The following is a 27,515-nucleotide window of genomic DNA, read 5'->3' as shown; positions in this document are numbered from 1 at the left end:
AGGAAGCAACCCAGCTCACTCCAGGCAAATTTGCCTAAAACACGTTTGCTTAATAGTCAATTCTAATCCCTATTTCTCTAAAAATTTACGCCTGCACCCATTTCAGCAGTCTGCAGAACTGTGGGTTCCTTATGTTTTTTGCATCTTTTTTACATTTTAAGGATATCTGAATTCAATTTATCTAAGAGCACATAACTTACTTTTGTTTCCAGTAATAATTATTAAATTTGCCCCTATTTTCTTAAATACTTTTTTTTATGTCAATATCTATTTTTGAATATGTTCAAGACTTTGTATACAGTTTATCTAAAATCCCTTGCTTAAAATGAGTTTAGTTCTAGCAATAAATACGTGCTTCTCTATGCAGTCTCCTACTTTGACAACCGGGTTTTCATCATTTTTTAGCACTGGATGTACAAGGAAATCTGATTCCTCTATCTTACTTGATCATTTTGCTGTAAAGTAAATGCCTCCATCAAATGGAAAGAAATATTCTGCATCACTTAATCCAATTAAGAACATGCGGTGCTCATGGGCACCCACATGAGATGGAAAGGCAAAGACCCAAACAAACAGCAAAAGGGGGGAGAATGCCACAAATTCTGTGTGAAATCATAGAGGTGTCACAAGTAATTATTGCTAGAAACGGTACTTTAAATAAAGGGTCTTCAGACAAATGCATTAAAACCATCCTAAGTACAAAGAGCTCCATCTCTGTATGGGGCTGGTAAAGTGCTGCACATTTGACTGTGATTAAAAATACAAAATTATACAGAAAATGCCCTTCTGATAAATTGGTCTTAAAAATTTCTTAACTGAGGTTCTAAAGATAAACTTTTAGGTAAAACGCCCACTAAGTGTACTGACTGCTAAGGGAACTGGTTTTAGGCAAATCGATTAGTGCTATGCCCAGTTCACTCTTGGGTGCAACCTGAACAAACACAAAAACGTTTTCTCGGGCCCGAAGGAGCCTGCGGGCACAGGGACGTGTGGTGCGTAAAAGGCAAGGGCCGGGCGGAGGCGCTTCCTTCCCAGGGAGGAGCCCACCCGGCCTCCCCGCCACCTCCTCTGGGGCTCCGGGCAGCATCTCATCCCCGGCCGGGCTCTGCGTCCTTCCTCCCCGCGCCAGACACCCCACCGCCCCCCCACCCCCACCCCCACCCCCGCCTCACGTCCTTTTCCTCCAGGACGGTGCCCGCTTCTCCTTCTGCGCCGTGGCCAGTCGCTGCTTCTCTGCCTCTTCCGCCTTCCTTCTTTCCTCCTTGGCCTCCTTGTACCGCCACTTGGGGAGCTGCAGGTGGGCGCTGTCCTTGGTGCTGCCCTTCGCCGCCCGCTCGGGCTGGAAGGTGGGCGCGGGCGCCTTGCTGACGCGCACCTTGGGGATGACCACGCCCGGCCGCACGCTGCTCCGCCGCAGCAGCTGCAGGGGCAGGAGGCTGGCCTTCCGCGGGGCAGCTGGCAGCTGGGAAGACGTGGAGCTGGCTCTGGGGGCCCCCTCTCTGGAGACCCCCGCGGCCTGGGAGGTCCGGAATCGCTGCTCGGTGCCCTCCGCTTTGTCCCTCTCTTGGGCTTGCGTGTCCAGGTCCCCCCGTGCCGCCAGGATTTCCTGCACCGCCAGCCGCCTTTTCCCCACACAGGGGGGGTTCTCGGGGCACACGGTCTGGCAGACGACGGCCACGGCGGGGCTGTAGAGGCTCGTGGTCATCCTGACCATGTGGTCCAGGACGCCCCCATCCTCCAGGCCTTGGCGCAAGCGGGAGGTCAGTATGGACCGCACAAACTCGGTGAGCCTCTGCAAGCAGTTCTTGGAGCCCGCAGGCTTCGGACCCGCCTCGGGGGCCAGCGGCAGCTCTGGCTTGTACTGTTCCCCAAACTGCTCTGGGCAGGGTCGCTCCAGCAGCCTCTGGATGACGTGGACCGCTTCAAACCGTCCCGTGTAAGTAGCCCACTCCTGGGACGACATCCTGCGGTGAGGGTCCCTGGCGTGGACATCTGCCCCTGAAAACCGCAAAGTAGAAACAGGAATGGGTGGATGCAATAAGACATCCCTTCCACAGGCAATAAACGAAAAGACAGTGAAATGGATCAAAAGCGAAACTTCCAAAACCTTCTAACAAGACTCTACCCTGGAGCTGGGCCACCTGGATGAACCCACACCTGACCGACACCTGTTGCGTTTACTATTGTAACACAACCAACCTTTAAGTGCTCCACTTAATGGTTTATCTTTCCTAAATAAAACCCCCTAAACTCAGCACCTAAACCGTGGAATTTTTTTTATAGAAATAAGATTTCACGGCTTTCCAGCAATGGAGACACAATCAGACCACAAAGGTGCTTTGTAACACTTGGCAGATGCTACTAGAATGTTCTATAAATACTAACAGTAACTCACGGGCAAAGCATTCAGTGTCCTATTTATTTATCATCTCCCTTTTTCCTCCAAGATCTCTTGTGGGGACGATTATGGATCTTATCTTACAGGAAATGTGTGGTCCTTCACTTTTCATGCTGGTGGTTAGTTGGTCGTGGGGTCATGGGCTTCTCCAGGACAGAGGCAGTTTAAGCAAAAACTTAAGTCATTTTTGCTTCCTGAACGCATACAGTTCTGGCTGGTAGGAGGCATGCGTTTAATAAACGTTTGTTACAGAATGGATGGTGGTCCCAGTGGCTGAGGGCACTGCTGGAGACCTCGAAGCTGGTAAGAGAGAAGTGCTCAGACCTGGGTCCTGACCCTCAGCTGCCTGCACTTCCCACCACCCTGCAGAGGGGCTCTTCCTCTGTGACACTTTTCTGTGTCAACAGGGCCAGGGTCTAGTACTCAGGGACTTAACCCAGCACTAATCCAGGTGCGCTGTGAAGGTGTTTTGTAGGTGCGGTAGCATCCACAACTGGTTGACTTTAAGTCCAGATTACCACCCAAAATGTGGGTGAGCCTCGTCCAAGGTCTTAGGAGCAAAAGTTGAAGTTTCCTGGAGAAGAAGGAATTCAGCCTGAAGACTGCAGCATCCACTCCTGCCCAAGTCTCCAGCCCGCTGGCCTGTCCTACAGATTCCGGGCTTACCAACCCCCCAAATCACGTGAGCCAATTCCCTAAAATAAATCTCTTAATATATATCTCCCATCGGTTCTGTCTTTCTGGAGGACAGAGGCTGCATCTCCTACATCCTCACGGTCTCCCTTACACTGGTCACTTCCTTAATAAATCTCCTCCATACCAGCCACTGCCTCCTCTTAATATTGCAAAGTTAAACTTCAGCTCAACTTGATGAAATGTTCGTAAGTTTCAGCTTGGTGGTAAAATAGAAATTAATCAGGGATTGCTATTCAATTAATCTTGGTCCAATCTCAGTCGAATATACAGTTAAAAATCGTTCAGGATTTCAAGTCCCATTAGTCATATTTCCACTGGCAAAGCAATGTGGGAAGTAGGGCAATTATCTAGTCTACCCAGGGACCAGGACCGGCAGAAGCTTCTGCATTTACATCCCACACAGACCCGGGTGTCCGACATGCGATGGCTGGTGAATACGAATAAGAGCAGCAGGGGGTCTCAGCGACTTCCCTGCCCCATAGCCCTCAGTGGCTCCATGGCCGAGGCAGACCCAGCTCACCTGAGCTCGTCCGGTAATGCTCTTAATTCTGTGACACGTTAACATATTAGAAGAGTGGTAATTATTGGGAACTGGAAATCAGGATGGAACTCATTAGCTACAGTACAATTTATAAACGGGCTGAAATGAAAAGGGGGCAGTAAAAATGTCATTGCAAAAAATAGATGACACATTAAACCTTAATTCGTTGCACGTCACTTAAAAAAAGGAGCAAACTGAAAAATTAAAATCTTAATGAACGCTGCTTGAAGGAGACATTTTTCAAATGCTAATGGAAAACTAAAGGAACAGCTGTCAAAAGTTGAGTGCGCCTCTTCCTTTTCAAAATCATCTTGGAAAATACAAACACTGTAAAGAACAGAGGCCCTTCTGACTGTAATGCAGCTCAAGAATCTGAGTCATGCTATAAATGAGGGATTCACTTCCTTAAGAAAGTACTATTAAGGGTAATATTAAAGGCCTGGGCATAGTCGTTAAATCATGAAAGGCAAGTACTGATGATTAGCACATTATACTTACATCTTTCAGAGAATACGGAGCACCTCTGAAAGGCCAAAGTACCCATCGCCTGCCCAAGAGACGATCGGCATCCTCATCTCCCACCCCATGTTGTTTCGCCCAGGTCTCCAGCCGTGCAAAGGCTGGGCTCCTGCCAATGAGTCCATTTGCTGCCACGTTGAGTGCTGTGAGCTGTCTATACAGAATCCTCTATTTTATTCAAGGCAGCAACTACTCAGTTCTAGGCAATGCATCATGACTGGTCTAACCCTGAGTTTCAAAACTTGGCAGTACTGACATTTGGGGCCAGATGACTATTTGTTTTGGGGATTGTAGGGCTTTTAACAGCATCCCTGTTCTCTGGGCACTAGATGCCAGTAGCACTCCACCAGTTGTGACAACCAAAAATGTCCCCTGGGGGAATCACACACATCCCCACCCCATCGAGGATTATAGTTCTAACCTCGATGACCTGCCATCTTGTTCCCCATTCCCCCAGCCTCCCTTAGTGAGCCCCAAAGAGAAGGCTGTTGCACCCTGATCGAAGGGACCGATGAACCTGAGGCCTGGAGCTCTGGTGACCATCGTGCAATCATGAGGTGACCAGTCAACACACTGGCAGGTGGTTGGGGGGCCGTGTGGAGCTGAGTGGACGAGAGGAAGAAACCTGGGTCTGTGACGTCCTCACGGAGTCCGGGGCCAAGCTCTGCACGGTGACTTCCAGTGAGGTGAGACAGACACTTGCTTTCTTTAAGCCACTGTCAAGTCAGGATTTCTGTTACTGGAAGCAGAAAGCACCCTAAAAGGCACTAAAGGAAAACAATCTACCTTCCGTTGCTCATTCTTAGGACGCTTTCCCCCAACAGTCAAGGCCAGGTCCGTGGGACCAGCAGGAGGCAGGCAGAGCCCAGGGTGCGTCACTTCCTTTCCTATTTATCTATAAGCCCCCATCCCCATGTTATCTACCCTTCAGAGCCCCAATCTGGTCCCCCTCCTGCCGAGAGACCCTTCTGGTCATGTTAGATAGTTAGACATGAGCAGGTCCCTGCCGCATCCTGGACGGGGGTCATCTTTCCCTCCCCCACCTGGACACTGGTGATTAGAACATGCCCAGAGAGCCTCCCTTTTGTGGTCAAGGACCGTTAAGTCTCCAGCCTTATCAACGCCAAACAAGATAAAACCGCCAGCACAGGTTGGTGAAGGCATACCAAGACCTAAAAGGTGACTCAGAGTAACCCGGGGTTCATTACGCTGTGTTTGTAATAAATTAGCAATGTGGTTTCTGCACCCATCACCCTTCTGTGGGTTTTGCTCGGGTGCCTGTGGGTAAGCGCCTGCGCAGAAGGAAGAAGTTATATAACCTAAAGCTGTCAATCAGCTTGGCAGTCAAATGATGCAGGACCTGAGGGGCTTTCCACCACTCTGAAAAACCAACCCCAGCCCTACCGCGGGGCTGCTTCCAGTTTCCAAACAACCCCGCGCCCCTTCTCTCTCTCCGGAGTGTACTTTTGCTTTGCTTAATAAAGCTCTTGCTGCTTAAAACTGCTCTATGTCTCTGGACTGAATTCTTTCTCTTCGGGAGTACGAGAACTGAGGGAATCGCCATTTTCCGCCGGTGACAGTCACACAAGACCACTGTGGACCGGTCCTTACAGGCCCCCTCCTGTGCTATCTCTGGCCTGTATCTTGGGCACTTGGGGTATAATCAGGATGTTAAGTCAGGATGCAGGGTCACAGGGAAGAGCCCTTGAAGGGGGTGGGGCGGGTGATCCCACCCTACCCTCAAGCGTTTCAGTCTTTCAGAGGGTCTCAGCAGGGCTCAAGCCCACAGCCTGCAGGGTAACCAGCTAATGAGCTCACACGGGTTCGTTTTCCAGTCTTCCCAATCTGGCTTCCTTATCCCTGACCGGCTTCCAGGGGTGACTTTCCAGAACAACCACTTGCCCGCTTGTCTCACTGTTGGCTCTTGTGGGTGCCCAAGCTAAGACGGTGCCCTTGGTGATATAAAATGCCTGATTTTTAGCCCTTTCTCTGCCTAATAACTTGACACTATTCCAACTTAGTCACAGAAAATTCATGTTTTCCTCTGTAAACAGAAAGAAACCTCTCTGGTGGTATCATATCCTTCGGCTTTCCAGAAACACACAGTCAGGGCTTGCCTAAGACAAGGATGAACACACAGTGTACAGCGGGAGTGCCTCTACTCTCTGTTCATGAAACGAGCTCCTACACCTTCCTTTCTGTCTGCTTTGTTGCCCGGAATCCCAGGGAGGTTCAAGGCTTCCGTTTGCTTGTTTTTGCTCCCCAAGTGCCACAGCAATGACACCAACACCTCAGGTATGAGAGCCAGCTCTCTTAAGCCAGTCTGGAACCTGCCAACCTCCACCGGGTTCTGCTTCTCTTCAGAGATAGTCACGGCTTCCCTCATACGGCTTCTCAGAGCCGTTTATTAAATACACCTGTCACTTGGGGGCATTAATATTGCACTGAATTAACAAGGCTCTGCAGCCCTATCCCCAACCCCTGGGATCTCATCAGCAGAGCTGACGTTACTCCTCGGGAAGCCAAAAACCAAAGAGCCAATAAATCAGCTGTTCAGAACTTGGTTATATATATATATATTTTTAAAATTTATTTATTTATTTTTGGCTGCGTTGGGTCTTCATTGCTGCACGCAGGCTTTCTCTAGTTGCGGCGAGCGGGGGCTACTCTTCATTGCGTTGTGCGGGCTTCTCGTTGTGATGGCTTCTCTTGTTGCAGAGCATGGGCTCTAGGCGCGTGGGCTTCAGTAGTTGTGGAGCGTGGGCTCAGCAGTTGTGGCTCACAGGCTCTAGAGCGCAGGCTCAGTAGCTGTGGCACATGGGCTTAGTTGCTCTGCGGCATGTGGGATCCTCCCGGACCAGGGCTCGAACCCGTGTCCCCTGCATTGGCAGGTGGATTCTTAACCACTGAGCCACCAGGGAAGCCCGAGAACTTGGTTATAATTTTATTAAAAGCCTGAGTTCTGGTAATTCTGACACTATTTCGTTCTGCCCAACAAGGTAAGATAAGAGCTGATATGCACCTACAGGTTATGAACTATTGGAAAATCTAAACAGTTTGGGGGGGCATTCAATTCAATGATTCATTATTTCCAAAAGGAAATAGTTCTTATTGAATATTATGAAATTGCAACTCGGAAATTCAACCCAGGTGCAGAAAGACACTCAGGTTCAGAAGAACACGGCACTGGAAAAAATGAGAATGAGATACACAGTTTTATCCTAACTATTAATATGTAGTAATGCTCGTGCCTTTTGCTTTTAAAATGATCATAGGATGACCTGATTCTGTAAACATCAATCCAAAAGAAATACCCAGATTTTAGGATCTTTACAGGCTTAGTTTTTCTTAATATTGATAAATCCAAGCGGAAATAAGAAGACTTTAAAATACTGTTGCAAATTGTTTAAACATTTCAGCAAGTATCCTATTGCTATGTACCAAACCCAGGAAAGGCATTCAATCACATATTGTTTTTTCTTTTAAAACATACACACTCATCTGTAAGAAGAAAATGTGACCCACTTTCCTGGGAAAAAGTATAACGTAACTTAGTGGCAATAGTAAAAAATGAAAATATTCTATAAGTTAAACAATAAAAGCCTTAGAGGGCAGCTCAAAAGCTCCCTGAAAAAGGTGTCAGATTTTCTTTTCACTTTTCCCTTCATTTCCCATTTACATTAGTTATATCAGTGGTTTTCAACAAGAGGCCACTTTCCCACGAGGGGACGTTTGGCAATGTCTGGAGATATTTTTGGTCATCAAAACTGGGGGGTGCTACAGTCACCTAGTGGGCAGAGGCCAGGAATGCTGCTAAACATCCTACAACCCACAGGCCAGCCCGACCACGAAGAATTATCTGGCCCCAAACATCAACAGCGCCAAGATTAATAAACCTGAGTCACCCTCCATAAGAAAGTTTAAGTATCTGATCACAAGGATATTTTCAAAAGGAAAAATATACCATAGTTTTTCACTCATTTAACAAATAATAGTGAACACATAAAGTCACCAATAACAATGACAACCTACAATGACTGATGGCTTCCTCCATGCCAGGCGAGCCCCCGAGAGCTGTCCAGTGTGAACTCACTCAATCCACATCATGACCTCCTGCAGTAACTACTGACATTCACCGAATTTTATAGAAGAAACAGGCCCATAGCAGGAGGTGACTGGCCCTGGGTATAGAGAGGCTGAATGGTGGGGCTGGAATTTGAAACCAGGGGTCCTGATTTCCTAGTTGGTTCTATTGGCCATTCTGCTCTGACCAGGTACAGTTCAGGAATGGAGGCACTAGAGGTCTGCACTCATGTGGATTATTCTAGACTTTGATGGGGTTGTGCTCACGTTGACAGGAACAGGAAAGGTAGGGTATATAAAACCTAATGCCAGGGCTTCCCTGGTGGCGCAGTGGTTGAGAATCTGCCTGCTAATGCAGGGGACACGGGTTCGAGCCCTGGTCTGGGAGGATCCCACATGCCGCGGAGCGACTGGGCCCGTGAGCCACAACTACTGAGCCTGCGCGTCTGGAGCCTGTGCCCCGCAACGGGAGGGGCCGCGATAGTGAAAGGCCCACGCACCGCGATGAAGAGTGGCCCCCGCTCGCCACAACTAGAGAAAGCCCTCACACGAAAACTAAGAGACCCAACACAGCCAACAATAAATAAATAAATAAAGTAGCTATTAAAAAAAAAAAAAGAATATGTGTCAGTATAAAAAACAAAAAACAAAACAAAACAAAAACCTAATGCCAAATTTGTTACCCAAATAACTAAGGGAAAAGAAAGAAAAACACATTAGCATTGAACACACTGCCCTTAAGCAGGCCCATCTCTCGCGAGATCTGAAAGGTTCTGTGATCTGTAAATGCCTGAAACCTCTACCAGACTCAGAGGAAAAAATGACAGCAAAGCCCATGCAGGGTCCAGACTGATTAGAAGGTAATTAATCTGAAAACAAGAGAGTTTGTAATTCAAATTAATTCATTGGGGAAAATGCCTGGATTGACATCGAAAGTTTTTGGTTGTAAAAGTGAATTGCTAATTTACACTCAATTATAACTAGATCCAGGAGCAGTAAAAGCAGATGAAGCACCCCGCAAAACACAAAAGCATCCTAATCACCATTAAATTAGGAGGCACCGTCCCTCCCTGATGTCATTGATAAACCCTGTGGAAATGGCTATCTCACTTTAAAAAAATGAAACTGTCACTGAGTCAAAAGCACAACCAATGAGATTAATTTTAATTAGGATCTTTTTTAATTCCAAGAAGGTTTTCGTCTTCGAAGCCTCTGTCTTCGCTTACTGAATTTATGTTTCTTGCAGCATCCCCTAAAACACTTCAGTTAAAGCAGGAGAAAAAAAACAATCCAAAGTAGGTTTGTAACAAATCCTGTAACCCCAATCTAATCACAAGGAAAAAAGACAGATGGGCTCAGGTTGGGGGACCAGTGTTCATTGGCCAGTGTCAAGACCAAGTCACGAACAAGGCATGAAGACTGAGCAACTTCCGGGGACCAGAGTAGACTGGGGACATGTGACAACTCAGTGTGGGAGCCTGGCTGGGATGCTGGAACAGGAAGGGGCCATCTGTGGAAGAACTGGTGACATCTGGATAAAGTCTGGACTTCAGTGACTTGTGCAGTTTCTGCCTCTCCGTAAGATGCTAACATGGTGGGGGGGGGGGCGGTGCTGAGTCGGGGCTCTGTGGGTGCTGTCTCTACTATCTCTGTCGCTTTTCCATACACCTAACATTATCCCCAAATGAAGGTTTATTTACAAAAAGAAGCAAGTTGTCTAAACAGAGCTACTAGCCTAGGCTGGTGCCTGGAAGGATTTTAACGTGGTCCTCAAGATACTGAGACGGGAGGGGATGCCGCCTCTCTGGGAGCTCGTAGGGCCAAGCAAGACCGGCTGAACCCAGTGCCAAGAACAAAAACAAAATAAACTAAGATAATGAAATTAAATAACGGCGACAACAGCATCTCCCACTGTTCGAGATGCTCCCTCTGCACCTGACCCTGGGTGCGTGCTTCACATACATTTTCTCATTTTATTGTCAGAATAACCCAATGAGGTGTGTGTGCCCTAACAATGATCATTGATTCCATTTTAGAGTGAGGGGGAAAACAACTAGAGATTAGTCACAAGGAATTCAGCTCAGTAATTCCTTAAATATGTGTAGCCCCAGAGAGTTTACAAAGTGATGTATTTCATCCTCAGGGAGGTGGGGAAGAAGTCATTACTCCCATTTCACAGATGAGGACAGAGAGGCTCAGAGGAGGGGCTTCCCTCAAGATGATGAGGCCAAAAGCGCAAAGGGGGGCCTGCCGTGCTGGCCCAGCCTGAGAACATTCCGCTGTGATGCCGGCCAGAAAGAAACTGCCCCACACGGAGACCAAGACCCCTAAAACCGAGTCCCATGCCCTCAATTTATGATGAACCTCTCTACCTAAAACTTTAATCCCTTTCTTGTCCCACTCCTGTTCTCCTCAGGATTGATGCACATCAAAGAAAAGGGGGGATTGAAACCGAGCAGGACCCCGGGAGGCCTTCCCGGGTGCAAAAGCCCATCCGTGTCCCCTGTTTCTTGTTTGTATAAAAAAGGCTTTACTCTCCTAGGCCTTCCTCGAGTTCCAAAGAGCAGACTTAAGCAGTTAATGACCAGGACAACAGAGTCACAGGACTCCTAGTTCCTCCTGAAGGGATATAGGTGACAGTCTGGTGCATATCTTTGAGTTGTTCTGCAGAAACTAAGACCCCCCCTCCCAGTGGAGGAGGGTCACTCTACGCTGACCACAAGCACTCGATCCCAGACCGGCTGGAACCCGAAGGTTGAGATTGAGATTCCTGAAGCATCACCCTGTTACCTCACCCACCAGTTGATCAGAAGGTCAACAAGCTGGTCAGGCAACCTACGACCCTCTCCCCTAACACTGTCTTTAAAAACCGTTGCCTAAAAGCCATCGGGAGGTTCAGGTCTTCTGAGCATAAGCTGCCGGTACTCCTTGCTTGGTGCCCTGCAAATAAACCCTTACTTTGCTGCGAATACCGGCCATCATTCGAGTATGGCTTTCTGCACTGCGGGCACACAAGCCCTTGCTCAGTTACAACATCACATGACCACGTGACTCCACCCACCAGCAAGCGGACACCCGGGAGGGCTCCTGGGCAGACCCTGCCATCCCTTTGCCCACCTTCAATAGGACCATCTTGCCGGCGTCAAGACCAGAGCACACGTTTGTGAAGAACAAACGCAGGCAGGAGGAGGCTAGGGGGCGAGGAAACAGGAGGGCTGGCCTACGGAGTGACCAGTGCTGTGGCCTCCCACCCACCCTGAAAGCAGGAGCTTTGGTTTTTGTTTCAACTCGGATGATGGCAGCCATACATCTCAACAAAGAAACGTTTCTTTGCTGCATCCACTAGGCTTGGTTTCTATGGGGGGCATTCATCCCTTCAACACATATTCTTTAAAGGAGCCAACTCAGCATTTCCCGGGACCCTGGGACTGCATGGGACAGGTGGGGACGTACCTGATAGCATCAGGGCTCGGATGCACTCCGTCCGGCCCTGCATGGCGGCTTTCATCAGGGCCGTGAACCCAAACACGTTCCTCCTTTCAAGGTCAAGACCGGGGAAATAGTTCAACAAGTAGTTGGTGATGGTGACGTGCCCTGCAAAGAGAAATGCACACATGTATGGACCACACTCCACAAACAGCGGGCATTCCAGCGGCCTTCCTACACAGACAGAGGGAAACGTGGCATGGTCTGCCGCTCTGGGGTGTGTGTGTGTGTGTGTGTGTGAGAGAGAGAGAGAGAGAACCTTCTGAGTGGTGATAGGGTGGCAGTATGCACTGGCATATCCTGTTGTTATGATGATGGGATGAAGACTTTCTCCTCCCTGAGGCTCTGGAGCTCTGGGAAATGGCTCCGAGGGTCATCTTTGGTTTTGCATCGGCGTCTCCTGCTGGGCGCCGACGCATCCAGGGCCTCTCCTCTCTCTCTCTCTCTCTCTCTCTCTCTCTCACACACACACACACACACACACACACACACACAGAGGCAGGGAACCCAGGGAGTATTGCTACCCAGACCCTTATCCATAAACCCAAGCAGGTAAGAATATTCATTTCAGAATACAGATTTCTCCCCTTTATCGCCTCACACTTCCAAAAAAGGGCCTGATTTTCTGCTCACTCCCAGAGGGTTTTCGAAAAGCCCACGCGCTCTTGGATAGCGGTGAATAAGGAGAACCTCCCGTGAGAAGCAGTGTTCCCAGGACGCTCGTGGTTCACCCGGAGAAAGGTCCTCCAACGACGCTTGTGCCACATCGAGAGGCTCTGGGGTCAAATGCCCATGCTGCCCGAAGCCCACTGGCCACATTTATTAAGTCCTCGAGTGAAATGACACGCCATCCTCCCCCCCCCGAGACTCTTTAGTCCCTCAGAGCAGGGTCCCAACCTTGGCACTCTTGACACCTGGGGCCGGATTATTCTTTGCTGTAGGGCTGTTCTGTGCAGTGTGGGACGGTTAGCCGCATCCCTGGGCTCTACCCACTAGAGCCAGTAGCTACCATACCCCTCCTCCCTCCCAGATATGACAACCAAAAATGTGTCCAGACGTTGCCAAATATCCCCTGTGGTGGCAGAATCACCCCTGTTGAGAGCCACTGTCCTAGAGGCTCAGATTTCACTGTTTCAGGACCAAGGTGGAAGGACGGCTTCCTCTCCTGCGCACCTTCTCCCTGACCCCTGACCCGCCAGCCTGCCTCTTGGTTGCCATTTCCATCCTGGCCCTAACGGTGACGGCTAACACACCTCGGGAGGGTGGGCAGTCTGCAGAAGCTCTCACCTGAGCCTGGATGGAAGGCCTGGGGACCCAGCCTCCATCCTTACACGCCGAGGACTGACTCGGAAATGCCGCCGTCATCCCCACCCCATGCATGTCCCCCGGAAGCCCCACTGTCAGGGCTGCAGGTGTGACGCCTGGTGGACACTGCACTGCGACTTCTGCTGCTGGGCACCACCAGCTGCTCGCAGGGAGGCCTGTGCACCACGGAGAAGCCCGGACCCCTGAGGCTCCGTCCCCGGCTGCTATCAGGAAGCGCACTCGGTGAGACTGGACACGTGGCAGAGGACGGGAGGCCTCCTCCGGAGGGCGGGCAGCCATGGGACACAAGGTGCTCCCGAGATGCAGCCCCCGTCGCCCTGCAGACTGGGAGGCCGAGGGCGCGGAGGCCCCCAGCACAGCAGCGTGGAGACCCCACCCCTCCCCTGCTGCAGCGACGTCTCCGGGGCCTCCATCCGGGTCCTGCCAGTGCTGTGCACGCCCACCAGTAACTCCTCCCACGGCGGGAGCTCCGTCCCCCCATGGCACGCCGACCGAGACAGACAGAGTGCAGGCGGGGACCCAGTTACCCTCCTTGAGTGGCACCCAGGCACTGCAGGCTGCTGGCCAAGCAACAGTGCATCCTTCTCCTCAACTTCCAAGTTAAAAACGAAACAAGCAACAGAAACTAGAGTGTGGGCTCCTCCAGAAGCAGTGTTGTCCCCTCACCATGGGCCTCAGCCCACCTCCTGAACTCATCACAAAAATCATGCAGCTTTCTGACTTTCTGAGATAAGCACTGACTAATATGATCGTGTCAGGGGGTTAGCAAGCCAGAAGCAAACGGGTGGGACCTTCCCGCTCTGTGACTCACAGGTTCCAACCAGCAGCTGACGCTTTTTGAGTCATTCACACCACTTTGCTTTCTGCTCTCCTTTACAGAGCACACCCCCGCCAGGGGACGATGCTGGCTGTCAGGTGCCCAAAGCAGCTTAACTGCTCTAAACTGTTGGAGCAGGGGCGGGGGAGGGGAGTCCTTTGATCTCAGTTGGGTTTGTCATCCAGCTAAACACTTTGCAGCACCGGTCAGTTAGATTTAGCCAGGGTCATAGTGAAACGAATTGCAATTCGTTTGGAGCCGTTTCTTTAAAAAAGTGAAAGAGCGTGGCCACTGCATTTTCAGCACGATGTCCTTTGCACCGACATATCCTACACACTTTGAACAGGCGGTGAGAGAAAAAACTGACAATCCACAAAACCAACGGCCCATTATACAGATCTGTTCTGCATGTTATGTAGAGATCAGAAAAACCAACGTGCAGTCCACTCGTTCTGACTACTGACTACAGGCTCGAGCTGTCAGTGACCCATGAAATCACTCTCAGCTCCCCACTGGCTTTCCCAGGATGACAGAACAACACCTGTTAGCACGAGACAACCTCGCTCAACTGAAATCAAGGATGGACCCAGTGCTGCTAAGAATGAATAGGTATTAATCTGAATAGATATTAACCTTTCTTCTTTAAAATCATGACAATTAACCAAAAGGAGCTTTTTTCTTTTTCTTCAGTAAGATAGATAGATAGATGATAGATAGATAGATAGATAGATAGATAGATAGATAGACAGATGATAGATAGATAGACGGATAGATAGATAGATGGATGATAGGAAGAACACAGCCTTCCTTGCGTAACAGAATGTGCCCCATATGGAAATCTAGTTTGAGTCTAGTCCAACTTTGACCGTATGGAATAGGATTTGGTTCCTGAAGTCCTCAGAGTGGACTTAACGAGTGGGCTGACCACACAGAGCTAAAGGACATCCTCGACCAACCCCATGAGTCTTACCCTGCCTAAGAGAAGGGCTTAAGCGGCCCAGGGAATAAGTTAATTCTTGATGACATAGCTTCAGTGGAGTAACTAAATGGCCATGCAGACAGAGAACTGAGTACTTAAGAGAGTTGGCTCTGAGAACACCCAAATTCAAGCTCCCAGCCTGCCACTTAAAATCTGGGTGAGCCTGGGGAGGTAGGTCAACTTCACTGAGTCTCTGTTTCCACATCTGGAAAATGGGAGATAATATCAACCTCACAATTGTGAAAATGACAGGAGATAAAGGTGTTGTATAAAAAGGGCCTAACAGACAAATTTCTGGGCAGAAAAACTCCAAATAACTTATGCACTTGCTCCACTCCCAAGGAGGTGACACATAAGCACCCACTCGTTCTCCTGTGGGCTGTGCACAGAGACTCCCCTCCAAAGAGTAGACTATGTTGGGGATGGCGGTGGAGCGGTAATCTCACAAGAGAGAAGTATGGCCAACATGACCTCAGCCTGGTGATCAGGGTCAACGTTCATGTCCAGAGCCTGTGCCGACAAAGATTCTTTGCCTGATCAAACTTCAGTCAGGCTCCTGAACCTTCTCCCCAAGCCCATCTGTGCCCTTCCTTGTAAAATCTACTTTTAGCAAGATCCCTGCTGATAAGTCAGTTTAACAAGAACCACCCTCATCCCCACCGTGCTATCTGGTCATTCCTCATCCTCCACCAGCCCCCAGGTGACATCCGATCACCCTGGCCTGTCTTCCGCAAGAATCTTGTTAGGTCGGTTTGGCCGGAATCTCCCTGATGTTTCCTCTTAGTCATTTCCCGTCCCCAGACCCCTACCCTGCTCCTTGGCTATAAACACCCACGAATCCATGCTGCAATCGGAGTTGAGCCTACCCTCTCCCCCGGTGCAAAATCCCATTGTGATGGTCCTCATACCTACCGAGATGATTTTTGAATAGTCTGCCTGACCATCTCTAACAGGTGTCATTGAACATTTCTTTTTCTTTAACAAACCCCTTCATATGATGTCATGAAAACGGCACTTTCCTCTGTAGTCTTCCTTTGAAAAACCCGCAACTCCACTCTAATCATGCAAAAAACACCAGACACACACAAATTGAGGGACACTCTACCTGACAAGTACCTGACAAGCACTCCCCAGACTGTCAAAGTCATAAAGTCTGAGAAACTGTCACAACCAAGAGGAGCATGAGGGGACATGACAGCAAAATGTCACATGGGATCCTAGCTGGGATCTTGGAACAGAAAAAGGACACTAGGGGAAAACTGAGGAAGTCTGAATAAAAAAATGGACTTGAGTTAATAACAAAAATGCATTGAGAAGATGGGTTCAAGATGGCAGAGTACAAGGACATGCGCTCACTCCCTCTTGCGAGAGCACCGGAATCACAACTAACTGCTGAACAGTCATTGACAGGAAGACACTGTAACTCACCAAAAAAGATACCCCACATCCAAAGACAAAGGAGAAGCCACAATGAGATGGCAGGAGGGGCACAATCACAATAAAAATCAAATCCCATAACTGCTGGGTGGGTGACTCACAAACTGGAGAACACTTAGACTACAGAAGTCCACCCACTGGAGTGAAGGTTCTGAGCCCCACGTCAGGCTTCCCAACCTGGGGGTCTGGCAACGGGAGGAGGAATTCCCAGAGCATCAGACTTTGAAGGCTAGCGGGATTTGGCTGCAGGACTTCGACAGGACTGGGGGAAACAGAGACCCCACTCTTGGAGGGCACACACAAACTAGTGTGCACAACAGGATGCAGGGGAAGGAGAGTGACCCCATAGGAGACTGAACCAGACCTACCTGCTAGTGTTGGAGGGTCTCCTGCAGAGGTGGGGGGCGGCTGTGGCTCACCATGGGGACAAGGACACTGGCAGCAGAAGTTCTGGGAAGTACTCCTTGGCGTGAGCCCTCCCAGAGTCCACCATTAGCCCCACCAAAGAGCCAGGTAGGCTCCAGTGCTGGGCCACCTCAGGCCAAACAACCAACAGGGAGGGAACTCAGCCCCACCAATCAGCAGACAAGCAGATTAAAGTTTTACTGAGCCCTGCCCACCAGAGCAGCACCCAGCTCTATCCACCACCAGTCCCTCCCATCAGGAAGCTTGCACAAGCCTCTTAGACAGCCTCATCCACCAGAGGGCAAACAGCAGAAGCAAGAAGAACTACAATCCTGCAGCCTGTGGAATGAAAACCACATTCACAGAAAGATAGACAAAATGAAAAGGCAGAGGGCTATGTACCAGATAAAGGAACAAGATATAACCCCAGAAAAACAACTAAATGAAGTGGAGATAGGCAACCTTCCAGAAAAAGAAGTCAGAATAATGATAGTTAAAATGATCCAGGACCTCCGAAAAAAAATGGAGACAAAGATTGAGAAGATGCAAGAAATGTTGAACAAGGACCTAGAAGAATTAAAGAACAAACACCTAGAAGAATTAAAGGACAAACAAACACAGATGAACAATACAGTAACTGAAATCAAAAATACACTAGAAGGAATCAATAGCAGAATAACTGAGGCAGAAGAACGGATAAGTGACCTGGAAGACAGAATGGTGGAATTCACTGCCACAGAACAGAATAAAGAGAAAAGAAATGAAGACAGCCTAAGAGACCTCTAGGATAACATTAAACACAGCGACATTTGTATTATAGGGGTCCCAGAAGGAGAAGAGAGAGAGAAAGGACCCGAGAAAATATTTAGAGATTATAGTCGAAAATTTCCCTAACATGGGAAAAGAAATAGCCACACAAGAACAGGAAGCACAGAGTCCCAGGCAGGATAAACCCAAGGAGAAACATGCTGAGACACATAGTAATCAAACTGACAAAAATTAAAGACAAAGAAAAATTATTGAAAGCAACAAGGGAAAAACGACAAATAACATGCAAGGGAACTCCCATAAGGTTAACAGCTGATTGATTTCTCAACAGAAACTCTACAAGCCAGAAGGGACTGGCACAATATATTTAAAGTGATGAAAGGGAAGAACCTACAACCAAGATCACTCTACCCAGCAAGAATCTCATTCAGATTTGACAGAGAAATCAAAAGCTTTACAGACAAGCAAAAGCTAAGAGAATTCAGCACCACCAAACCAGCTCTACAACAAATGCTAAAGGAACTTCTCTAGGCAGGAAACACAAGAAAAGAAAAGGACCTACAAAAACAAACCCAAAACAATGAAGAAAATGGTAATAGGAACATACATATCGATAATTACCTTAAACGTGAACGGATTTAATTTTCCAACCAAAAGACACAGGCTCGCTGAATGGATACAAAAACAAGACCCATATATAGGCTGTCTACAAGACACCCACTTCAAACCTAGGGACACATACAGACTGAAAGTGAGGGGATGGAAAAACAGATTCCATGCAAATGGAAATCAAAAGAAAGCTGGAGTAGCAATTCTCATATCAGATAAAATAGACATTAAAATAAAGAATGTTACAAGAGACAAGGAAAGACACTACATAATGATCAAGGGCTCAATCCAAGAAGAAGATATAACAATTATAAATACATATGCACCCAACATAGAAGCACCTCAGTACATAAGGCAAATGCTAACAGCTATGAAGGAGGAAATGGACAGTAACACAATAGTGGGGGACTTTAACACCTCACTTGCACCAATGGACAGATCATCCAGACAGAAAATTAATAAGGAAACACAAGCTTTAAATGACACAATAGACCAGATAGATTTAATTGATATTTATAGGACATTCCATCCGAAAACAGCAGATTACATTTTCTTCTCAAGTGCACATGGAACATTCTCCAGAATAGATCAAATTTGGGTCACAAATCAAGCCTCAGTAAATTTAAGAAAATTGAAATCATACCAAGCATCTTTTCCAACCACAACGCTATGAGATTAGAAATCAACTGCAGGGGGAAAAAGTAAAAAAACACGAACACATGGAGGCTAAACAATACGTTACTAAATAACCAAGAGATCACTGAAGAAATCAAAGAGGAAATCAAAAAATACCTAGAGACAAATGACAATGAAAACATGACAACCCAAAACCTATGGGATGCAGCAAAAGCCGTTCTAAGAAGGAAGTTTATAGCAATACAATCCTATCTCAAGAAACAAGAAAAATTTCAAATAAACAATCTAACCTAACACCTAAAGGAACTAGAGAAGGTAGAACAAACAAAACCCAAAGTTAGTAGAAGGAAAGAAATCATAAAGATCAGAGCAGAAATAAATGAAATAGAAACAAAGAAAATAGCAAAGATCAATAAAACTAAAACCTGGTTCCTTGAGAAGATAAACAAAATTGATAAACCATTAGGCAGACTCATCAAGAAAAAGAGGGAGAGGACTCAAATCAATAAAATCAGAAATGAAAAAGGAGAAGTTACAACAGACACCGCAGAAATACAAAGCATCCTAAGAGACTACTACAAGCAACTTTATGCCAATAAAATGGACAACCTGGAAGAAATGGACAAATTCTTAGAAAGGTATAACCTTCCAAGACTGAATCAGGAAGAAACAGAAAACATGAACAGACCAATCACAAGTAATGAAATTGAACCTGTGGTTAAAAACCTTCCAAGAAACAAAAGTCCAGGACCAGATGGCTTCACAGGTGAATTCTATCAAACATTTAGAGAAGAGCTAACACCCATCCTTCTCAAACTCTTCCAAAAAATTGCAGAGGAAGGAACACTCCCAAACTCATTCTACAAGGCCACCATCACCCTGATACCTAAACCAGACAAAGATACTACAAAAAAAAGAAAATTCCAGACCAATATCACTGATGAATATAGACGCAAAAATCCTCAACAAAATACTAGCAAGCAGAATCCAACAACACATTAAAAGGATCATACACCATGATCAAGTGGGATTTATCCCAGGGATGCAAGGATTCTTCAATATATGCAAATCAATCAACGTGATACACCATATTAACAAATCAAAGAAGAAAAACCATATGATCTTCTCAGTAGATGGAGAAAAAGCTTTTGACAAAATTCAACACCCATTTATGATAAAAACTCTCCAGAAAGTGGGCATAGAGGGAACCTAACTCAGCATAATAAAGGCTATATATGACAAACCCACAGCAAACATCATTCTCAAGGGTGAAAAACTGAAAGCATTTCCTCTAAGATCAGGAATGAGACAAGGATGTCCACTGTCACCACTATTATTCAACACAGTTTTGGAAGTCCTAGCCATGGCAATCAGAGAAGAAAAAGAAATAAAAGGAATACAAATTGGAAAAGAAGAATTAAAGCTGTCACTGTTTGACATGGTACTATACATAGAGAATCCTAAAGATGCCACCAGAAAACTACTAGAGCTAATCAATGAATTTGGTAAAGTTGCAGGATACAAAATTAATGCACAGAAATCTCTTGCATTCCTATACACTAACAATGAAAGATCAGAAAGAGAAATTAGGGAAAGAACCCATTCACCATTGCAACAAAAAGAATAAAATACCTAGGAATAAACCTACCTAAGGAGGTAAAAGACCTATTCTCAGAAAACTATAAGACACTGATGAAAGAAATCAAAGATGACACAAACAGATGGAGAGATATACCACCTTCTTGGATTGGAAGAATCAATATTGTGAAAATGACTATACTACCCAAAGCAATCTACAGATTCAATGCAATCCCTATCAAATTACCAATGGCATTTTTCACAGAACTAGAACAAAAAATTTTACAATTTGTGTAGAAACACAAAAGACCCCGAATAGTCAAAGCAATCTTGAGAAAGAAAAACGGAGCTGGGGGAATCAGGCTCCTGGACTTCAGACTATACTACAAAGCTACAGTAATCAAGACAGTATGGTACTGGCACAAAAACAGAAATATAGATCAATGGAACAGGATAGAAAGCCCAGAGATAAACCTACGCACCTATGGTCAACTAATCTGACAAAGGAGGTAAGATTATACAATGGAGAAAAGACAGCCTCTTCAATAAGTGGTGCTGGGAAAACTGGACAGCTACATGTAAAAGAATGAAATTAGAACACTCCCTAACACCATACACACAAAAAAAAAACTCAAAATGGGTTAAAGACCTAAATTTAAGACCGGACACTATAAAACTCTTAGAGGAAAACACAGGAAGAACACTCTATGACATAAATCACAGCAAGATCCTTTGTGACCCACCTCCTAGAATAATGGAAATAAAAACAAAAATAAACAAATGGGACCTAATGAAACTTAAAAGCTTTTGCACAGCAAAGGAAACTATAAACAAGACGAAAAGACAACCCTCAGAATGGGAGAAAATATTTGCAAACCAATCAATGGACAAAGGATTAATCTCCAAAAAATATAAACATCTCATGCAGCTCAATATTAAAAAAACAAACAACCCAATCCAAAAATGGGCAGAAGACCTAAATAGACATTTCTCCAAAGAAGACCTACAGATGGCCAAGAGGCACATGAAAAGCTGCTCAACATCACTAATTATTAGAAAAATGCAAATCAAAACTACAATGAGGTATCACCTCATACCGGTGAGAATGGGCATCATCAGAAAATCTAGAAACAACAGATGCTGGAGAGCGTGTGGAGAAAAGGGAACCCTCTTGCACTGTTGGTGGGAATGTAAATTGATACAGCCACTATGGAGAAGAGTACGGAGGTTCCTTAAAAAACTAAAAACAGAACTACCATGTGACCCAGCAATCCCACTACTAGGCATATACCCAGAGAAAACCATAATTCCAAACGACACATGCACCCCAATGTTTGTTGCAGCACTATTTACAATAGCCAGGTCATGGAAGCCACCTAAATGCCCATCGACAGACGAATGGGTAAAGAAGATGTGGTACATATATACAATGGAATATCACTCAGCCATAAAAAGGAACGAAATTGGGTCATTTGTAGAGATGTGGATGGACCTAGAGACTGTCATACAAATGAAGTCAGTCAGAAAGAGAAAAACAAATATCGTATATTAGCATATATATGTGGAATCTAGAAAAAAGGTACAGATGAACCAGTTTGCAAGGCAGAAATAGAGACACAGATGTAGAGAACAAATGTATGGCCAGCAAGGGGGGAAGCGGGGGTGGGGGTGGTGGTGTGATGAATTGGGAGATTGGGATTGACATGTATAAGCTAATATGTATGAAATAGATAACTAATTAGAACCTGCTGTATAAAAAAAATAAAATAAAATTCAAAAAAAATGCATCGATATGGGCTTACTTGTTTTGTCCAAGGTATCATCCTAGTGTAAGAGACTAACGACAGGGGAAACCAGGTGTGGGGTATACAGGAATTCTCTGCACAATCTTTACAGTTTTTCTGTAAGTCTGAACTATTCTAAAATCAAAAGTTCATCTTATGAAAGGGAGATCTAGGCTAGGGCCACTCGATAAGACTGCAAGGTAGGGACGATGGTTCCTGACTGGCTGCCGGGTGTGGATCCCATCCACACCATCCACAAGCCTCACCAGTGGTGGGGGAGGCGGGGTGCTCACTGAGTGGGTGTGCAATGGACAGAGGAGATAGTGGCCAGCCCCCGGGGAGGGCCGGAGGGTAGAGAGGAGTTGTTGACTCAGAGCGAAGTGAATGGACAGGTCTTGGTGATTACTGGGCTGAGCCAAGTAACAGAAAGAGAAAAGTCAAAGATGACTCCTGGTACCACCCCAGCCCCAGGGTTCTGGCTTCACTTTGGATGGCCAATGGCATTTTCTCTGAAAGTGTACGGGGGATAGAAGTCCATGGTAGCCAAGCTGGACTATCTTTCAAGCTATCTATGTTACCAAAGAAAAGGAAAGCTCCCTTCGGTTCATTGTCATGGTTTTAAAGAAAAAAGGTTAATATCTATATGTTCTTAGAAGCATCATATCCACTCTTGATTTCCACTGAGCAACAATCTCCCAAACCCCAAGGGGGGAATTTTAAACTTTCCCACTCTTAAGTCACCTACCTCACAGCAAACCCCTCCCAGGAGATGACACACCTCCTACTGCATAGAGGGAACTGAAACCACAAGGGAACCCCCTCAACCCCAAAACTTCCCCACATCCCTCCTAGTGAAAAGGAGGGTGTTTCTTCTCTTATTTAAAGATGCCAATCTCTCCTCCCCTTGCAGTACTTTAAAGCCACTCCCCATCTACTTCTGGGGAATATATTTGTGCTACAAACTACTTCCTCTTTCTCTTCAACCTCTCCCGCCTTGCAAATTCATTCCCACCAGATTGTATTAACGGCCTAAATTCCTCACCTTGCCTTCTGCCACGTGGCTTCAAAGTTCTTCTGTCAAGAAGAACGTTGGCTCACAGGACATCTACAGGCATGATGCCAACAGAAGCTTGAAACACACTCACTGATGGGACTCTTTCTACACTTGTGCCTCAGCTATCTCCCTAAGAAGAACGTGCCAGGCTGATACAATGGTCCCAGGTAGAGGACGAGAGATGCACGGAGCAGAGCAGCCCTGGCTGAATGGTCCGGCTCACCCACAGACACACGAGCAAAGGCAGTCTAGATCAGCCGATCCCCAGCCCATCCGCAGATGCATCAACTATAAACATATTTTAAACTAGAGTTTGGGGGTTGTCATGCAGCAGTAAGCTGGTATATATGCTCAAGGGTCTCCCATCTTAAAATATATATGACTGCCTTAGTCCATTCAAGCTGCTGTAAGAAACTGCCATTGACTGAGTGGCTTAAACAACAAACATTTATTTCTCACAGTTCTGGAGGCTGGGAAGTTCAAGGTCAAGATGCCAGCAGATTCAGTGTCTGGTGAGAGCCCGCTTCCTGGTTCATAGGGTGTCTTCTTGCTGTGTCCTCACATGGAAGAAGGGGTGAGGGAGCTCTCTGGAATCTCTTGTATTAAAGCACTAACTCTATTCATGAGGGCTCCATCCTCATCGCCTAATTACCTCCCCAAAGCCCCACCTCCTATTACCATCACTTGGGGATTAGGATTCAACATACTAATTTGGAGGGAAGACATAAACATCCAGTTCATTGCAGTGACCAACAGTAATCCCCATGAACCTGTCTTTGTATTCCTGCCACCCACCACCAATTATCTAACTCCTTTTCAGTCTAACTTCCAGAGTCTTATACTCTCACTCTTGCTACTTATACCCCCCACCAGTTCTCCTGAAACTGTCTTCCATCATTCCCCAATGACTGTCTTGTAGCAATATCCAATGGTTACTAGTCAGTTCCCATCTTACTAGACATCTCCGTAGCATTTACCACTTGCTTGTTCCATCCTTTTTGAAACACTTTCTGCAAATGTCCTGATAGCTCACCCTTCTGCTTTTCTTCCTATCTCTCTGGCCACTCAATTTTCTTTGTGAATTCTGTTCTCTGCTTTCTGAAATGCCACTGTTCCTCAGATGTATGACTAAGCCCTCTTCTCATCCCCTACACTCTCCCTTGGTGATCCTATCCCCTCTCATGGATCAAGTTATCATCCTAAAACTTCTGGATCACTTATTGCTAGCTAATCTCTCTTTCTGAGTTTCTTACCTAAATATCTGTCTACTGGATATTTCATCTTGGGCAACCCACCAACAAATCAAACTCTACACATCAAACCCAAAACATGTTTCTTCCAAACCTGCTCCTCCCACCCACATTCCTTATTCGGTGATGAACACCACCAATAACTGACAGAGGTGCCCAAGACAGAAATCTGGGCTTTCTCTTCAGCCCTCCCCTACCCCTTCCCCATCCAAGTATCATGGAATTCTGCCAATGCCACCTCTTAAACATCTTCCAAACCTGTCCGTGTTTCTCCATCCCCACTTCTAACCTGGATGAGGGCCACCACATCCTTGCTGGGGTCCACCCCTCTCCTACCTGGACTTCCTGGTCCGATTTCTGCCCCATTCTCTACACTATCAGCAAGAAACTCTTCTGACCAACACAACTACTACTTAAAACCCTTCATGGTTTCTACTCTTTAGATGAAGTCTCAACTCTTTAATCAGCTAGCTCCTTTTTTATCTGACCCAGCTCTCTGAAGGGTAGCAGAATATGCCACCTCAAAACATGCAACTTTGACATAATTATTTTGATCTGAAGGCAACTGAGAAGAAGCAATTACAAGAAAAGTTCCCTGCCCTCCCCCATTTGCCTAAAAGCAGGACATAAATTTTCTTATTTTATTCCTTTTTGTTTCCCCAGTTTTACTGACATATAATTAACATATATCACTGTGTTAATTTAAGGTGTACAGCATAATGATTTGACGTACATATATTGTGAAACATTACCACAGTAAGTTTAGTTAACATCCATCATCTCATATAGGTACCAAAAAGGGCAGGGGGGGATGGTTTTTCTTCTTTGTGATGAGAACTCTTCAAAAACTGCTTTCCCTTGTCCTGTCATTTCTCCACAAATGTATTGCTCTTTATGGAAGATGACATATAAGCCAGAGTTCTAAGCCACCTCCTTGAGTTATTCATTTTTCCCTGGGTGTCCCCCATTTATACACGCGTGTTTATAGATGTCTGGTCCTCTCTTGTTAGTCTTTTATTACAGGGGTCTCAGTTGGGAACCCAGAAGGGTAGAGAGAAGGTTATTTTTCCTCCCCTATATCCCCTCTTCATCCTCAGCTCATGCACCAATGCCCTTCTCCTCGACTCTTTAATCATAACTCTCTTTTTAATTCAGCCGTGTACCACACTTTCTCTAATCTGGTGGCCTTTGCACCAGGCTAGTCCCCCGCCTGGTATACTCTTTCTTTGCTTTCTACCCAATTACCTGATGAGACTTCCCTTCCACTGGAAGCTCTGCCCTGGTACCCCAAGCCTGGATTAGGCACCTGAACCATGATGCCTTCATGGTCCACATTTCCATGTGGCCGTGGATTCCCACAGCCACCAATCTTGCTCATAATTCCAAAACTTCCAACTGACTGCAAGCTCAATAAATATTTAGTAAGTAAAAAGGCAGAAGGATTCCTACTTCTCCCTTGAAAAAATTCACTTATCAAAAAGGTTGCTAATTTTCAAGCCATAACCCACATTAACTAAGGTTACATGGCCATCACAATTATTAATTCAACATGTAATTGGGTACCAATGATGGGCTAAAAGTCTTGTTTATTCCTTTATTCAAGGAAAGGAAACAGACAATAAACCTGTGCAGACCTAAAAATGGAATTAGGGTTGTCTAAAGACTTGATTGGTCTGACACCAGGTACTCAAAATATACTTTTCCAAACCAGGCCAGTAGAGGGAACTGTTGATCGGAAATATCAGGTCCCAGCAGCACGGATGAAGAGAACAGATTCTTGGTCCCCATCCGGAGGAGGGGAAAACGCACAAGGGGAGCAGGGGCGGGCAGCACAGACAGGCTTTCCTCTTGTCTGACTGAGGAGCAGGGCCAGCTGCTGCGAAGGAGGCGGCATTGCTGTGCCCAACCAGAAAGGCTCCAAAAACTGGAGTTTATGGGAAAAGGCGAGGCGATGCTGGGAAACCTCAGAGACGTGCCAAGTTCCAATGTACTTAAAACAGTAGAAACCGAGTAAAAGGAAAACACTTCAAAAATCCATACAAATCACAATGAAGTCAGACTAGAAATCGTGATCGGCTGTAGCGATAATAAGATAAATACGATGAAGAGGCGTTGGCCTGCCTCAGGCCAAGTCACACATTCTCCTCTGAAGCGGGACCCTCCCCAAGTCCAGTTCACAAGTCAGAACACACACAGGCAGCCTGAACCTGCCAGCCACTCCCGGGAGCCTCACTGCCACCCTGTCCCCAGCAAACAAGTGACATGAATAATGCCAGGCTGGCTCTCAGTGCATTTCCTCCAAAATCTTAAAGATAAGTTCAAGGAATAACAAGTTTTCAGGATGCACCAGAGGTTACTTGTACTGCACCAGCTTGGTATTATCACCGGTTCAGAAAGACCCCTGCAGTTTTCTCACTTCACCTTACTCCTGCTCTTCTGTTCAAAGGGAAGAAGAAACGGAGAAAGTAAACACCTAACGCCACCCCCGGGGCGTGCAATTCATTTCTCTGGTTATCCTACTTTATACTTTTGTTAGGGGAAGTAAGGTAGAGGTTGAAATTACTGGCTGAATGAGATTTAGGGATTATTTGAGGCTTTATTTTCATATATCCTCTCCATGGTAAAGGCCTAATTCAGATTCAGCTGTATCTTTATTCTGCATAAGGACCTGAGGAGGTGAGACTTTGGAGAGAACACCAGACAGGCAGACCCAGGCATTTGCATCCTAATTTACACTCCCGACTCTCAGACGAGCTACACAGCTGCGATATCAAATAATATAAACATGTGGTCTCTTTACAGTTTTCCTTAACCACACAGATTCTGCGGGGGCCAAAGTTGACTGAGGTCACTCCACCGCCCTGGCCAGCGATTTGTTTTGCCTGGGGCAGGGTGTGTGATGCAACGCTGGCAGATGTAACTGAAGCTGTGCTGGAGGCTTCTGGAGATGTTTTCCCGTCTTAGAGAACAGAACATGGGCAGGGATTTGTTCCTCCTTCCTGAAGCCTCCTGTGTTGTAACGTGAAGCCACGCTGCTTGGAGCTGCCAGGCCATCTTGGGACCATGAGGCAACAGGTCAAGAGCATTTCTGAGAAGCCGGCCCCAGGTCCTGACATCAGGAAGCCACGCAACGAAGCAACCCCCCAACT

General features: G+C 46.4%; 1 protein-coding gene across 1 annotated transcript in view; it reads right to left on the bottom strand.

Moving 5' to 3' along the window:
* Positions 1-1,168: 1,168 nt before the first annotated feature.
* ANKRD33B (ankyrin repeat domain 33B) overlaps positions 1,169-27,515 on the bottom strand; it is an 87,566-nt gene continuing 61,219 nt past the window's right edge. The window contains exons 3-4 of the mRNA XM_068531893.1: positions 11,691-11,831; positions 1,169-1,998 (exon numbers count right to left, since the gene is read on the bottom strand). Of these exons, the coding sequence (XP_068387994.1) occupies positions 1,169-1,998; positions 11,691-11,831 (971 nt within the window). The remainder of the gene's footprint in view (positions 1,999-11,690; positions 11,832-27,515) is intronic.

The sequence above is a fragment of the Eschrichtius robustus genome, chromosome 2, assembly GCF_028021215.1.
Source record: "Eschrichtius robustus isolate mEscRob2 chromosome 2, mEscRob2.pri, whole genome shotgun sequence".
Classification (NCBI taxonomy): domain Eukaryota; kingdom Metazoa; phylum Chordata; class Mammalia; order Artiodactyla; family Eschrichtiidae; genus Eschrichtius; species Eschrichtius robustus.
The sequence above is the reverse complement of the archived record's forward strand: the minus strand, read 5'-3'. Positions and strand labels throughout refer to the sequence as shown.